General features: G+C 38.7%; 1 protein-coding gene across 1 annotated transcript in view; it reads right to left on the bottom strand.

Moving 5' to 3' along the window:
* Positions 1-17,183, bottom strand: part of EMILIN2 (elastin microfibril interfacer 2) — a 59,077-nt gene that overhangs the window by 12,690 nt on the left and 29,204 nt on the right. The window contains exons 3-8 of the mRNA XM_069957727.1: positions 12,593-12,765; positions 10,092-11,957; positions 7,985-8,416; positions 5,287-5,316; positions 3,853-3,894; positions 1,732-1,863 (exon numbers count right to left, since the gene is read on the bottom strand). Coding sequence (XP_069813828.1) covers positions 1,732-1,863; positions 3,853-3,894; positions 5,287-5,316; positions 7,985-8,416; positions 10,092-11,957; positions 12,593-12,765 — 2,675 coding nt within the window. The remainder of the gene's footprint in view (positions 1-1,731; positions 1,864-3,852; positions 3,895-5,286; positions 5,317-7,984; positions 8,417-10,091; positions 11,958-12,592; positions 12,766-17,183) is intronic.

Below are 17,183 nucleotides of genomic sequence, written 5' to 3'. Positions count from 1 at the left end.
AAGCCTACATATGTTCTTCTGCTGCTATTCAGAAATGTGACCCTATTTTAGACGGATGAAGGACCATGCTACAAGTTAAGATTGCAATTTTAACTAGACCTTAGCCCCGTAAAACACATTACCTCAACTATTAAAGCTGCAGGAGTGTTAGACAAAGATTGCAACCTTATGTCTTAACCTATTATATCCTGACATAACGTGTCCCACGTCAGTAAGAGTGAAATTCAGCAGAGGAGCTGGAAGCTTATTGTTAAATCAAAATGGAAAATACAAGCATGGAAAATAATGCAGAAGTCAGGATGTCTTGACACTTGGATGGATTATATCTAGATGACATAGTCCAGAGTAAGCTGTCACTCATCTATTATACAATAGACATTTGCAGAATGCCCCCTGGGCACATTAGACTGATTTACATCTAGTATAAGAGGCTCCTTAACATAGTCACCTTTAACCTGCTCCAGATTTTACTTTTGGCCTTTCAAGGGGCAGATTGCAGGAATGTGATTGTGGATACGGCTTGTCAGGCGCAGATATGCAATTTATTTACCATGATATAGTAGGATTGTGTTCCCTATGCGTGCAGTAGAAACGCATCTGTTCAGATACAGCCTATGCCTTTTCTATAACATTCTGTAGTATTAAAGGAGAAGCCCTGCAAATATCAAGGAGGGAGAAAGGCAGGGAATGTTGGAGGTAAGTAAATATCTGGGGATCTGGGTATGTCACTTACGTATGACTCTTCCAGGTGCAACGTCACAGCCCAGCCGAGTGAATGCGCGCTCAGCCAGTCAATGACTGAGGCCTAGTCCCATCCTTGTCACTCATTGGCTGCACGGGCAATTACTCAGCCAGGTACGTGACGTTGCAGCTGGAAGAGCTGCAGGACACTGATGGCTGTCAGCTGGGAGCCTTGATATGGGGGCAAGTTTACTGTGTTTATTTTTTCCAGCACCCCCCTACCTTTCTATCATTTTTTTGTCTCATGGGACTTCTCCTTTAAAAGACATTTACCATGAGACAATTCTGATTGCCACACGTTTCCTCTTAAGCAATGTGACAGAAAAAAAAAATAGGTACACAGTTGATAAGGTTGCAAAAAGATAAGGGTCTTTAAGTCCAAACTATAAATGCTATTGTGTTGACCCAGAGGAAGGAACAACCCCCTTATGGAGAAGAAGCCAATTTTCTCTTCCCAGGGAAAACATTCCTTCCGGCCTCCAAATCTGGGGACATCAGAATAAATGCTTGGATCAATGTCCCACTTACAGAAACAGAGTAGTCACAGCTTGTAATATTATATCTTTAAGAAAGGAATCCAGGCTCCTTTGAACTTGTTCAATAAATCAACTACTGCTTTAGAGTAAATGATGCTTCAAAGGAACGATTGTGACATCTTGCAGGCTGCCACATTTACTATAATTCACAGTTGGTGTGAATTGTAGCAGAGATGTACGCCAGCAACACAACAGCGTGGTTCATGGACGAAGATGTGGCAGATTAAGAGCCATGTGTGTGATCATACATTTGGGGCATCTTACTCCAGTGCATCTTTTTATTAGGATGTGAAACAATGTTCTTTAAAATTCCTCCCTATGGGCTCCAGCCACCAATGCTTGGACGTTCTGCAGCAATCTAAGCAGATAAATTGCTGATTATGAAATAAAGTTTGTTAAAAGAAACAGAAATTCACAGAATTTATTATCATTGCAACATGTTCCAGGATGTTACCTGTCTCAGGGTTATAGTGGCCGCCATCATTCACCAGAACTCTATTAAAGAGAATAAAGCCAACTTCTATAGAACTTGGGTTTTCAGCCAGTCCAGCAGAGAACGATAACTGTATGGATGTGTCACTTACTCCTGGACATACAAAAAAATACAAAAATCTGTCAGAATTATCATTTCCAATATCTGACATATAAAAGTAGCAATCCAACATAACTGCTCACTATCATATGATAACAGAACCTTTAAAGGTGTTACCAAGGATTAAAAAACATAACTGCTTTTTCCAGTAATAGCGCCACTCTCGTCCATGGTGTGTGTGTTGTATTGCAGCTCAGTACTATTGAAGTGAGTAGAGCAAAGTTGTGATCCCACACACAAGCTGAGGATAGGTGTAGCAACTATATTTTTCTAATCCAGGAGAACTCCTTAAATTAATGAGTGACATACGGTTACTTTACAATGAAGGTTCTGAACTAGTCATACAGAAGCTTTACCTAGAAAAGATACTTTTTTTTTTAACATTCTTTGCAACCCTGATTTTTCCATGTTGCTCTGACTTCTATTTACAATTAGATCCAAGTCTATATTTTCACTTCCAGTGATGCGTGCTACAAACATCCCCCCGCCTAGCTATGTGATCACTGTTTCTTTACAGTAAACTGTATTGCGGCATATACTCTTCCCACCCTTGCTGCTATTTAAAGGGGTTATCCAGCTCTACAAAAACATGGCCACTTTTGCCCCACTCTTGTCTCCAGTTTAGGTGTGGTTTGCAATTAAGCTTCATTTACTTCAATGGTTTCAAACCCAACCCAATCTGGAGACAAGAGAGGGGGAAAAGTGGCCATGTTTTTGTAGCACTGGATAACCCCTTTAAGGCAGTGAGGTAGACTACTTGTTCTCTCCAATCTAGGTTGTAATGTCAGCTCAGCATTCCCTTTTCGTGTTGCATCTGCTGACATGGTCTCATAAAGCTGGCATACACACTGGGTTAAAGTTGTGATGGACCATCCATCTACTGTTTATATATGGGGGCCTACTGGCGGGAGGAGAGATGGGTCAAAGTAGCAGGATCTCAAAATATCATGTCCTTTTTTTCAGGGAAAAGGCTGATGGCCACCCCCAAAAAGATGGTCATCAAGAATGGTGTTTACTTGCAGTAGCTTTACAAGGCCCGATCACTGGATGGGCCGATTATCTGGTTATAGACAGCCTGTGTAATAGGGCCGTAAAGAGAACTTCTACTAATACAATCTGACTACAGTGGTCACTGTTTGTAGTCAGAATGTAGTAGTTGATCACAGAATTTTTACAGCAGAAGTAATTACAGCCAATATGGCCTGTGTAAATGTCCTCAAACTATTGTGTGTTTAAAAGTCAAACTTTTACAGAGCAGTATGCTATTGGCTTATAAGAAAATTTAGAATGTATAAAACCAGAACAACTAAAAAGCCATTGGAAAATAACTCATGATATATGGCAATGATAATACACTGCACATGATCGGAGTGCTCTACACACTCTAAGTATTGTGTCATGTTTGTGACATTTATTTTAGACCTGGCAACTATTATGAAAAACAGGAAGCTTACATCAACTCACATCTTTCATTTTACAAAGGGCTTTCCAGCTGGCTGGGTTATGTAGGTCCCTACAAAGACTTGTTGTCATCCATAAATAAAGCAGCTTCGTGTAAAGTGTATTTGTTTACCACCAAATACAATTACAGCAAAAATACATGGATATTGTGGCTCTAAAGAACTAAAAAAAAAAAAGCGCCACAAGGAATGAAGGAATGAAGATGAAGAGATTATACACGATTGGGAAAAAAATAGCTGTTTTTTTTTTTTTACAAAAACACTGCCACACCTGTCCACAGGTTGTGTGTGGTATTAAGACTTGGCTCCATTCACTTCACATATGCAAACAAGAGTGGAGATCTTTCTGGAAGAATGCAGTCATGTTTTTCTAAATCCTGAATAACCCCTTTACAAATTGGCTTGTTCTGATAAGTTAAGATAGCACGGCCATTCATTATGTGGCCCTGGGCTGTTTATGGACAGTAATATCATATATTATTGGTTCAATGGATTTACTAGTTGTGTAAAAATGACTCATTACCTCTGGATTCTGAAAATTTGGGGATTGATATTATTATTTGATCTGAAAAATAAAACAAAACATCTGTTACGTTTATATTTATCCAATTTGCAGTACATTTCTGAATATGACATATGGCTGAAAAATCAATAAAACAATATTATATAAGCATCTATATCATAATAGATAAAACAATATAATAATGCATTTTATAGTGAATCAAAAGCTAAAAAAGACAGTTAAAAGGGATTGTGTCAATAAGAACACTAGTTTATGCTGATTCATCATGCGGAATACAACATACTTCAAATGTACAAGCATTTGTGAAACTGAACAATTTGAGAGCGATAGACTTGCTAACCCCCAATGTGCTGCTTTGTTTTGATAACCTGTTGCCCTTGGTTATGACCCACTAAGGTGAAACAGGCATGCCATTTTAATTGCAATTTCCAGGAAGTACAGGCAGTTGGTCTCCACTGAGCCTGCAAGTAAGGGAGATTACAGGGCAGTGTGTGCACTGCTGCATGGCAACATCAGGCTAGCAGTTCAGAGAAGAAAGCATAGATTTAGGATTTTAAAGTGCTGCTAGACTCTGCCCATTTATTACTGATTGTTCCACTGTTATTTGCTTTCATGGCATCCGTGCACCTGACCTTCTTCATATTGGGCTTGTAAAATGCAGAATCAAACACGCCATTGACCTGGTGAGCTTTATTATCATCTAGTTTTGTTTCGGGTGTCTTTTTTTTTTTAAGTACAGTGGTACATTGGTTTAAGAGTAACTTGGTTTAAGAGCTCACAGTTTTCAAAATTGTGACTTGGTTAAAGAGCATTGCTTTGGTTTAAGAGCTGTTTGTACTGGGTGGGAGCGTGAGTGGAGGAGGGGCATGGCCTGCATAGCGGGGTCTACAGCACAGTACTATGACCCAGGAAGTCTCCCCAACCTTCCAAATCATAGCAGATCCACTTCAGGCTGGGGCTTACATCAGGGGACAGGACTGTGGAGGTAATCTCTTCATAGCTGTAACCCCTCTCTCCCGGACAGAGAGTGCTGCATGTATGTGCCCACATCTGCCCTGCTCATTCCTTCATGTTCCCTGCAGTCTCTGTCCGCCCTTGTGTTTCCCATCCTCTCCATTACTGTACAGTAACTTATAATATCACATATTCTGCTGCTTCTGAATGTTTGTTTCATCTGTCCTACATGTTATTCAGAATAATAAATCATTATTTTTGGGGTGTGGAACCGATTGCCTGCATTTCTATAATTTCTTATGGGAAAATTTGCTTTGGTTTAAGAGTTGATTTAGATTACAAGCACGGTCCCGGAACAAATCATGCTTGTAATCCAAGGCACCACTGTGTTTGGTAACAGAAACAGAGAGGTGATGGAGAAATTACATCGATCATTAGGAAATGTGCGTTTTATATAATTTAGACGCCCTACAATATTACCTTTTGTATCTTCAGCTGGTTTGGGATACCCTGTAAGAGAAAGCAGAGAACATTTACTGGTAATTCTTTAGCTCATTGTTTAATACCACGTGTAATGTACTAGGAATGACCCTCTGCTGAACACTGGCCTTATAGCTGAAATGTATAAGAGAACACAATAACATCATTGAGTGATTCTTTAAGTTCCAGTTACAAGTCACTCAACTAATTTTCTATGCTAGAATCTCAATGTGCTCCATGTATATCCAGTATATCTGTGTAAATGGACTCTCTGAGAACTGATTCAACAAACAAAGTAAAGAATCTGAGACATGTGGCTCTCACATTGTTTTTGAATTCCAGTTGTCGATACACTGAACGGAAGAAAGCATGATCAACTAAAAGTGGTGCGAAGTCAGCATGTTAAAAAGGTAAAATGTCATGTGTTTAGATATTCTATACGCAAGGCCATGGTATGAATAAACTGTGAACAAGGCTAACAAACCTGGGTGGAAGCAAAAGTATACCAGAGTTTTAGGGACCCACAGACTCTTGAAGCTGGCCCAAGGAAAGTCAAAGTTCAGATCCCAATTGATTGAGTCAGGCGAAGCAGTTAGGTAAGCGCTTCACTCCCCAGTTCTGTCTTGCTACAGGAGACGGTCTCCATAGACTTACAATGGAAACTGTCTCCTGCAGCAGCGAGATGGAAAAAAAGTAATATATCAAAAAGTGATATATATATATATCTTTTTTCTTTAACCCCTTAGCGACCCATGACGTACCTAGTACGTCATGGTGCCGCGGGGGGTGTTCAGAGCGGGGCCCCCCCGGGACCCCGCTCTGAACGGCGCTGATCCCGGCTGACACGTGCAGCCGGGCAGTGCTTCTATTAGTCGGCACGGGTCCCGTTGCCGCGTCGGCTAATTAAGCACTTCAATGCAGCTGTCAAACCTGACAGCTGCATTGAAGTGCTTCATGCACAACATCCCTGGTGTCTAGTGGGTCGGATCTCCCCCCCCGCGATGCGATCGCGGAGGGGAGATCCGTTCTTCTGGCCGGGCCGGCACTCAGCGTCGCAATGACGCTGATCCCGGCTCGGCAATAGATTGCTATGGCCTGCAGCAGGCCAAAGCAATCTATGACCGATGTAATCGATCTTTGCTGTGTATATATACAGCATTGATCTCTATGAGAGATCAGTGCTGTATATATACAAGTCCCCCAGGAGGACTTATAGTTGATGTAAAAAGAAAAAGTTAAAAAGTGTTTTTATTAATAAAAAAATCCCCTCCCCTAATAAAAGTCCAAATCACCCCCCTTTTCCCATTTTATAAAGATAAATTAATAAATAAATAAACATATTTGGTATCGCCGCGCACGTAATTGCCCAAACTATTAAATTATCACATTCCTGATCGCGCACGGTAAACGGCATCAGCGCCAAAAAATTCCAAAGTGCAAAATTGCACATTTTTGGTCGCATCAAATCCAGAAAAAATGTAATAAAAAGTGATCAAAAAGTCATATATGCGCAATCAAGGTACCGATAGAAAGAACACCTCATGGCGCAAAAAAATGACACCAGACACAGCCCCATAGACCAAAGGATAAAAGCGCTATAAGCCTGGGAATGGAGCGATTTTAAGGAACATATATTTGTTAACAATGGTTTGAATTTTTTAAAAGCCATCACATAATATAAAAGTTATACATGTTATATATCGTTGTAATCGTAACAACTTAAGGAACATGCATAACAAGTCAGTTTTACCATAGGGCGAACGGCGTAAATGCAAAACTCCCCGAAATCAAAACAAATTCTTTTTTTTTTTCAATTTGAAGGCGCAAATGATTTATTTCCGGTTTTGCAGCATATTTTATGGAAAAATAATGCCTGCCATTGCAAAGTACAATTGCTTTCGCAAAAAATAAGTGCTCATATAAGTTTCAAGGTGAAAAAATGCAAGCGCTATGGACTTTTAAACATAAAATGGAAAAAGCAAAAGCGCAAAAACGAAAATTGGCTTTGACCTTAAGGGGTTAAAGCGTAACTGTCATATTTTTTTTATTGCAGAAATCAGTAGTATAAGCAATTTTAAGAAACTCTGTAATAGGTTTTATCAGCCCAAAAAGCCTCCTTCTGAACTCAAGAAGCAATCTCCCAGCCTCCCCCCCTGACTTCTTATCTGTGCATTATCAGGCAAACACGTCTTCATTACAGAGAAGCCAGTGAAGACGGGTTCTGCTCTCTCCATTCTATCCTTATGGAGGGGGGAGGGGCAGAGGGAGATGAGGGAGCAGGAAGAGGTGACATGAAGGTCAGCTGTTTGTAGACTGTCTGGGCACCTAAAACGCTAAATTCAGGTGTCAAAAAGGTCAGTGCTTATCTATGAACTTACTGAGAGAAGATTGCAGGGTGTTGTGCTGTGCAGAAATCCTCCGTGCTCAGTCACTCCTAACAGCCCCTCCCCTCTCCATAGCCACATAATGGAGACAGAAATCCTGCTGCTTCTGAAGTGAGAGGGGAGGCTGGGAGATTGCTTTTTCAGTACAGAAGGAAACTCTTTTGGTTTATAAAACCTATTACAAAGTTTCTTAAAATCGCTTGAACTGTTGATAATTAATGTTTTAAAAAAAATTACCCTGAAATGACAGTTACGCTTTAAAAGGTTCAGAGTTCACAAATAGAGAAAGCCTATTAAAAAGGCATCCAACTTACCTGGTGCACCAGCAAAACCTTTTGACATCTCCATTTCTTGTTCTCCATCAGCACCTTGTGGCCTTACTGATCCAGTCTGTACCATTCTACCAGGTGGGCCTGCTTGACCGTGCTCTAAAATCACTCCATTGCGGGGAGGGACCAGTGGGATAACAATAGAACCTGAAGCGGTAGGTGGCACTGGTTCGGTTGGTGGCTGCTTCGGCTTTGTACTGGCAGGATCTAGAGGTAGTTGGGGTTGTCCTGGCTGAGATGTGGACTTTGGATCAGTTGGATACAAAGGCTCTTGAGGTTGTGAAGGCTGTTTAGGACCTATGGGTATCTGGGGGTCTACTGGTTCTTGAGGAACTCCTGGGTATTTCGGTTTTTCTGTGGCTTTTGGTGGAGTTTGCGGTACAAGCTTAACTTGAATTGTGTGTTTTGGCACCGACCCTAAATGAAAGGAGAAAAAAAATTATATATATATATTTTTTTTTATTTTTTTTTTTGCATTAGGGTAATCCGAATTACATGTGGCTACAAACCCTCCATTTAAAAAAGGTCGTACAAATCTAATATTCTATCTTTACTAATGTATCTTAATAAAACTTTACAAGTACAATGAACTGGAAGCATCCCATTTTACAGTACATTTAGACACAAGGAAAAAAAGGGTGTGAATTAAGAATAACACAATGTTTCATTAGCCATGTCCTCTGTTCTATGTCAGCTGTGATTTTGGAACAAAAAAAAAATTCCAATAGGATTGTATCATCAAACAGCTCAAAAAAGACAAATAATGAAACAATATGCAATAACTGTAATAACACTTTTTCAGTGTAGGCTTGACTATACAAAATGATGAATTTTATGTTACATAAATGACTTAAACCTATTAAAGTTATGCAGCTCTGACTCCTATTCGAGGATGCCTTAAAAGGGCTATTCACAACTCACAAACTTATCCCTTATCCACAGGATAGGGTACAGCAAGCTGATCAATGGGTGTCCACTAAGCAAAGCTCAGATGTCCCACACAGAATAAATGGAGCACTTGTTGTGTACCTATGATACACTCTATTAATTTGGGGAATTTTCCTCCCTTCTCTTGAGTGATGGTCCCAGAGTTATTTCCCAGAGTTATTTCTAGGTAGAGTTTCTTTCAGAGCCAGGACCACATTTGACCAGAGGCTTTTCCTGGCATTGCACCTAAAGCCCCATTCAAGTAAAAAGTTATAATTCCAAACACAAATATGAAAATAAAGGAGCCATTTTTGGAAGAAAACAGACATGTTTATAATCTTACATAACCTATTTAAATCAAGGTTTTTTATTAAACTTTTTTTTAAAAGAATTGTTGGTATTTTGTGTTTTTTTTTTTTTTTTTTTTTACTATATATTAAAGTATTATAAAATTATGCTAACATTTGCAGTTTTTATTCTGTGTACTAGGATAAGTAACAGGAAACATCCTGTTATGTAAAGATAACTTTCCAGCAGTATCATCACTGGCAGGATTATAATGAAAAGTAGTACCAGTATTTAGTTAAAATGGGATCCAATGGTCAGACCATTCACAATAGCTAACTTTCAGAGCTCAGCCTCCCTCCCCCTCCATGGAATGGCCTCTTCACATTTCACAGAGCATACCTAGAAACTATACAAATGGATGGGGCAAGATTGCATCCCCCATAACTTACTAATATAAAATGAAAAAAAAAAAAAAATACAAAAAAAGAAAAAAAAAAGTATACGACTTAAATCAGAAATAAAAAAATCTAGATAACCCATTTTCTTAAAAAATAAACAAACAAACGTTCATTTGATACAGAAAACAATATGTTTATGATGCTCTTTAATTAATCTATCTATCTATTTATAAATTTTGGTAGCCAATGCCCATGACATGCAATGTTGTTTTGCTCACATGGGATGATCACGATACAGTATACAACCATTTATTGATATAGCTGATCTGTGTGTATAGTGCCCTGATTTGTTGTAAAAATTATTTATAAAACTGAAATTAAACATGGAAAATAAAAATCTATTCCAATCAAATCACCTACTACCCATTCTGTACTTACAAAAATAAGTTTCACTTTTTTATATGAGATATATAGCCTACCTTCTCCAGGCTTGCTCTTGGTAAGATCTTGTAAATCAGTTGTGATCTTGGTGATCTGCGTCTGGAACACCTGGACAGAATTCTTTAGGCCATAAATGTCATTGGAATGTGATTTTATTGTGCCATTGATCCTGTTTATACAGTTCCATAAACTAGTTACATGTTTGTTAAGCCCATCTTTAATCCTCTGCAGGCTGCCAGAGATAGTGTCAAGCTTTCCACATACATTTTCCAACTTAGAAACTCTGGAGTCAACATTTGAAAGCTCAGTTCTAAATCCCTGAGAACTGTCGGGGCACTTCCCTTTGTCAGCTGTTAGTTCACGCTTCAGGACTTCAAATCTGTCCTGGAGATTGTTACAACAGTTACCATTTTTAGAAGCATCTGAGGTAGAATCAAAAACTTTTTGGACAATATCAACTTTTGCCGACAGGCCCATCTGTGTATCAAGGACAGTAGAGTTGATGTCTTGTACCTGGTCTTTTAATAGATCAAATTTTGCATTTAATAAATCAACATTATCTTCCATCCTGTATAAATCAAATCGAACCATTCCCAGCTCAGTCTTTAATCCTTCTAAATCTAATGTCTTATTTTGCAGTAACTCAAATTTCTCATTCATTGTGTCAGTAAGTGACTTTAAAAGAAGAGCATTATCCAGCTGAGTCTGAACCAAAACGTCATAATTATTATTGTCACCATTATTGTCACTCCAAGAGCCATCCTTGCCACGTAAAGCATTTTTTAATTCAACATCCAGCCTCTGCACCACATCCTTCAATTCATTGACCTCATTAAAAACAGAATTGTCAACCGGGCTGTCGGAGTCACCACGATGAAGATTATTGTTGCCATCACCCAACCGATTTGCCAGTAATTGGATCTTCCAATCTATAAGATCGCTCATATTATCAAAACTATTGTTAATTAAACCTCTCAAGGTATCTTCGATATAGAAGCAATGCTCCTCTACATTTCTTTCTGAGACATTAACTTTGAACTCTAGATCAGTCAATTTTTCATTCCAAGACTGTTCTGGGGATAAAGTGCTCAAACGCTGCACCTCACTGTCTAGTCGAGCATTTAGAGCCACATTGGCGTCGGCAATTCTATCGACCTTTTGACTCAATTTCTTGAGTGCGGCGTCAATATCATTGTTGCAACAATTGGAACCATTGTTGGGTGCGGATAGGATTTGAGATTTCAACTTATTTATTTCATTACGGAGTTCATTCTCCTTTTCAAGAACAAAATCTTTAACTTCGGTGCAGCTGTTCTCATTCTCTTCACATTGTTGTTGGACGTTAATCAGTTTATACTCACAAGAGTTTTTCAGATCAGCCATTTTCCTGTCCATTCCCTCCAGCATCTCATTTCTCAGAGCTTCCAATTTATCATCTATATTAGATGTAGGTACCACCGCTGTTGGGTGGCGGGACATTTCTTCAATGCCGATTAAACGTTCTTCATACAAATTGATTTTTCTGCTTAGTTCTTCAATTTGATCAGTTTTCTGTTGAAGTTCCTCTCGGGCACTTGTTAGTTCAGACACAAGATCTTTTAGTCCATCTTCTTTCTCAGCGCTCCCAGTGTACCCTGGTAAGTAGTATTCTGTCTTACCTCCAGTAGCACTGGCTGTTGGTGTCAAGTTGTTGAGCCAAGTATTTAAAAATTTACTGGCGTCTTCTTGAATAGTGATCTTCAAGTTTTCATTTACATCAGTCAAGGAGGTTTGCAAGTCAATGACAGTTTGTGTAAGTCGCAGCATTTCTTCCTCGAGAGTCTGAATCTTTTTCTCTTGCGCCTCATTTAACTCTTGAAAATCTCTTTTGGGGTCTGAAGGTTTTTTCGGTTGTCCACTTGGTACTATGGTGAAATAAACAGTGATATGTTAGCTTAGTCGAAGCAGTGTGCAATCATGGCTATTACAAGAATTTACACTAAAGACTATTATGAGAGGCTTTCCACTACAGCTTGGTATAAGCTTTTGCTCTGGGACCCTTAACTTTTTTTTTTATTTGGTAGCTACTTTGTAATTACTGGAAAATCTAATTCTCAGCAGCATGCATTGGCCATTAGAGAATTAAATAAATCTTAGCCTACTCATTAAAAAAAAAAATACAGCATTTTAATCCCAAACATTATCACTAGGGATGGTCCGAAACTGCCGAGGTTCGGGTTGGTATGAACCCGAACGCTCGACATCAGATTCCCGCTGTCTGCCTGCTCCGTGCAGCGGGTGGATACAGCAGGAGGACCGCCTGGAAAACTGGGATACAGCCTATGGCTATGGCTGTATCCCAGTTTTCCAGGCGGTCTTTCCGCTGTATCCACCCTCTCCATGGAGCGGGCAGACAGCGGGAATCATTTCCGAGAGTTTGGGTTCGTACAAACCCAACCCGAACCGGGTTCAGACCATCTCTAATTATCAGTAATGGTGCCAATTACTTGCATTTGACAAGAAACACTTTTCCCACTTTACACATTTTGTATGATCGTACCTGTGTCTTTCTTCCCCCCACTCGGCTGTGGAGTCTGTATAGAGGTCTGTTTGGCCTTGTCGGTAGGGCCTTCTTTGCAATCTTCACCTTTAAACCCAGGGCAACATCTCCATTCCATCTCAGTAACAGCTTTGTAGGATGTTATGTATCTAGGTCTAAAGCCAACCTTATATCTGTAAAGGAACAAAACATACGTTTTAAAACTATAACCACTATAAATGTTTTGTGAAATTCCTATATTATATGGCTTTTTCAAAGAACAATTTACTTTTACATTTAGTGTATAGATGGTAACAGTCTCAGACGTATATATTCTGGCTTTGCTACTTAAAAGGTATCAAATGATAAAAAAAAATAAAAAAAAAATAAAAATCAAATGGACCTTGAAAACAGCATGTCTCAACAGGTCCAAATGTGGGATTACCAAGTCATAAAATTGGGATTGTGCGCCTCTGAAATCTATTAAAAATATTTTAACCTCCCACCCCTAATAACACCAGACTTCAAAACACTGGCAACAAAGGAGACACATGTTATCCTATGATTTCATAACAACATTCAGTTATATACAAGGGCACATCCATCCACCAGGTATAATCTGTATAATGCTTATTCCTACACACAAGAAAATGCAGTATTGATGAATGTGAGCATCACTTCTAAACATGACTTGTATATAGATCATATATGGATGGAAGACTTCTTCATTAAGTTATCCATTTTGAGTGTTGTATACAAAAGTGCATTGAAAAATGACAAAATGACCAAATTCAGTAATGTACATATATCACAATACAACCAGAAACACAAATATCATTGATAAAATGTTTCATCTTTCCTCAGGTTTTACAAGGAGCTTGTTATTTCCTTATTACGTTACCAGGCAAAACTGATGAAAATCACTTCCTGACGTGTCATATATCAAGCTAGAATTTCCCCTCATATCCTGTTTGAAAAACTTTCCCTCATTCCTGCCAGTACTGGTTTGTACATCATTGTAAGAACTGATAAGTAGTGTTTGTTTGACTTTGGTGAATTTATGCTTAGCCAGTTTTTTTTGTCCTGCAGACAAAAATATCAACTGTTGTGAATTATACTATATAATATAGCCATGCCCGATAATACTGGCTGCAATAACACTGCAATACTAAAATAACAGAAACATTATGTAATGACTAGTGTTGAGGAAACACAACAATGCGCGAGTGCTTGTTACTCAGGTAGAGCATTTTTCAATGCCCGAGTGCTTGACTTGAGTAACGAACCCCATTGAAATCAATGGAAGTCTGGAAGAGGCCAATCTCATCCAATCTGACCATATTTTTCTCTACACTGCTGGATACATAGGATTATACCTTGTTACAGCTCAGTAGGTTGGGTCTATTATTTGGTCTTATACTATAGTTTGTATATTTATAATCTTTATCATTTCATTTTTTATGCTAATATTACAAAGACCTCTTATAAAAAATACATGTGCCAGTGACTTTTTTGAAGCTCTTTGGGGGACATTTATTGAAGAGTCTAATTTGTGCAAGTATTCTAGTGAGGTTTGTGTATTTTGTTCCAATAACTTGTGACTAATTCATTAAAATGTAGCACTGCCATAGTGAATATATCCAAGTAAAAAGTTGCACAAAAAGTCACAAAATTGAAAAAAATGCACAAGCATATTCACCTAGAACTGACCAGATGTAGGCCTGCACCTGTTTGTGCGACTTTTTAAACAAAATCCATATCATAACTTGGGCGCTAATCCCGGATTATGCAAATTTTTGGGTTAATACTCATAACAGATATATACAAAAAAGTTGCATCTAAAAAATATTCGTCAGTCGATTACTGGTTCATAAATAGAACCAAAAATGGGTGAAAAATCCAATTATTCACCAAAAATTGGCACAATACATTTCCCCCATAGTGTTTTTGCAGTCATTGCAACAAATGTTTTCCAACATGCTAAATTGTCCAAAAAAGTAAATCAAAATAAATTTTTATGCAGGAAATATTGAAGGTATGAAGAAGTAAACAATGGGATGAATGGAAATATGTCTGACTGCCAGCACAGGTATAGAATATCTGAAGATCTACTGAAGTCTGTAGTAAGGGCAAAACAAATGACATGTAGTGACTGATCAGGGGCCTCTTTGATGTTACTCAGCACATAGTTAACCAAAGTATCATTGTACTTTCCTATGATGCGACGTCTATCTGTACATCTAATTAAGTGTCGTCTACCTTTAGTGAAGACACTACCTCTGATCGTCATAGTATGTTGGGTAATGAAGCGTTTCAGTGGATCAAAAGACAAAAGTATTTTTCATGCTTTCCTGCAGTTGATGTAACCTTGGGCCATGTATCTAACAAGGTGTTATTAGCAGGATGCGTCCCCTATTATAACTGCTTGATCTTTTTGAACCTTTTAACAAGAGTTGACCAAAAAAAGTAATGACAAAGGTTCAGCAAATCTATCCCTTAGTGTGGCTAACAATTCCTATACTTACGTAAGCTCAGGAATTCATTAGTATACCCAAAGACCAGGGATCATTAAACATGACACATAGACAGACACCGCAGAGTATAGCCCCTCAGCCTTTGTTGTAAGAATTGTGGCATTACAGATATATTTGTACCTTAGTTAGTTAAACTGCAGATATTGGGGAGTAGGACATTTGGTTTGTTCAGTGATCCGCTGTCCAGCAGCAAATGATTTTCCTTTGAAACAGTATTCAAGAATATTTTACCCTGCTCCTTTACACCTGATCCGCAATATTATTTCATTAGGTGGTTGCCAAGTCTAGTTTGTTATATAATCTTTTCAGCTTTATAATTCCAAATATTTACTGTAATTACTTGTACTTCTTTTCTCGATGTCCAAGCTTAATTAACACCAGTAAAAACAAATTATGAAGAAAGGATTTTTTTCTAACCACTAAAAGGTGTTCTAAACATTAAAGATTTCGGGGTTTTTTTTTACTACCTACACTCAATGAGATAGGTAAGTGCACTATTATAGCTGGAATACTAGAATATAGTGGCAATATAAAAGTGACCATACATCTTAATGAAGGTGCAGATGTACGTGGATATAAAGGGAACAGCAGCTATGGGAACAGCAGTGGTGGGAAGGGTGTAAATGTTAGGGGAAACAAAACTTAGTATCACATTGGTGGCAGCCTAGTTCTTGGGCAGCCTCTTCATGGCTATCCGGAATAAGCGCCAAATATATGGTTGACTGTAATGATGCTCCATATTCCTAGTTGACAGCCACTTTCAAGTGAAAGAGCACTCTTCCTTGTTAAAAATAGTAAAAATAGTGCCTGCTCTACTATGATATTCTCCATGATGCAAGAGAGGATATATTATAGGATACATTCAGTACACATGGCTATTTTCTTTGTTCATGATGGTACATACCTATAAGTACTGCAGTTGTGCATGTTCTGACCATTCCACTGTACCAATAGTTTAGTCATTTCTTTCTAGAACTGCTTTGTGTCACCGTGTCTATTTTAGTACTGGATATACGTCAAAATCTCCAAACACACCCAAAAGAAGAAGTACCAAAATATTTCTTAATAAATGTGAATAAGGCGATTTCATCAAACGTTTAGTAAACTCCAAAGTTTTCTGTTGGGGAAATGTAGCCATTTCATACCGAGCATCCTATGTAATGCCTAACATCTGGAATAGATTTGTCATGTTAGTCTATAGCATTTGAAAGAATATATCCAATTAATTAGAACATGCAGTCAGATCTGCACTGGAATCCTCTTTTTACTTGGCGGGTTCACAGACGATGACCATCTAAGAGCCTTTGGAACACTAATGTACGATGACCCCAGTGTCTGGAGAAGGAAATAAAACTTGGAAAGGGAACGGTGTAAATTATTGTAGGTCATGTTACTGCACAGGAACGATTGGTGGTAGAAAAACACCTGGGAGATCAGTAAATTATGTGTACGTGCTGGAGACTTAAGAAACCATATCTAGGCTTTGCCGGAAGAAAGCCTTAAAGGGGTATAGTATACTGCTAATATTAGGAAGCTGACTATAGCAGTTATTGTTTTATTAAACCCTTAACCTGTGGCCCAAAGGAGAGGGGAAAAAAAAGATAGTCACAAAGTTGAAATTAAAGAGTCACTGTCGTTTCATTTTTTTTTGCAGAAATCAATAGTAAAGGCGATTTTAAGAAACGTTGTAATTGGGTTTATCAGGTAAATATGTCATTATTTGCATTCAAAAAGACTTTCCCCAGGTCCCCCCTCCCTCCTCTCCCTCATCCGCTGCTCATTATCAGGAAATCTTGACTCTTTTACATCAGTTTGGCCCTGTCTGTTCTATGGAGAGGGGAGGTGAGAGGAGGAAGGAGGGAGATTAGTCGGCAGCAGAGAACAAAGGATTACACAGCGGAACCTGTGTGAAAGCAGATATTCAGAGGTCAGAGAAGTCAGTGCTGACCTCAGAGGAAATAGCCTGGTGATGTAGCAGTAAATAACCTCTTTGTTGTCCTGTTTTGGTGCCTCATCTCCCTCCACCCCTCCCCTCTCCATAGACAATCATGAAGACAGGGGGGAGAGCTTCAAACTGC

This window comes from Dendropsophus ebraccatus, chromosome 2 (assembly GCF_027789765.1).
Source record: "Dendropsophus ebraccatus isolate aDenEbr1 chromosome 2, aDenEbr1.pat, whole genome shotgun sequence".
Classification (NCBI taxonomy): domain Eukaryota; kingdom Metazoa; phylum Chordata; class Amphibia; order Anura; family Hylidae; genus Dendropsophus; species Dendropsophus ebraccatus.
Note: the sequence above shows the minus strand (reverse complement) of the source record. Positions and strands in the feature narration are given on the sequence as shown.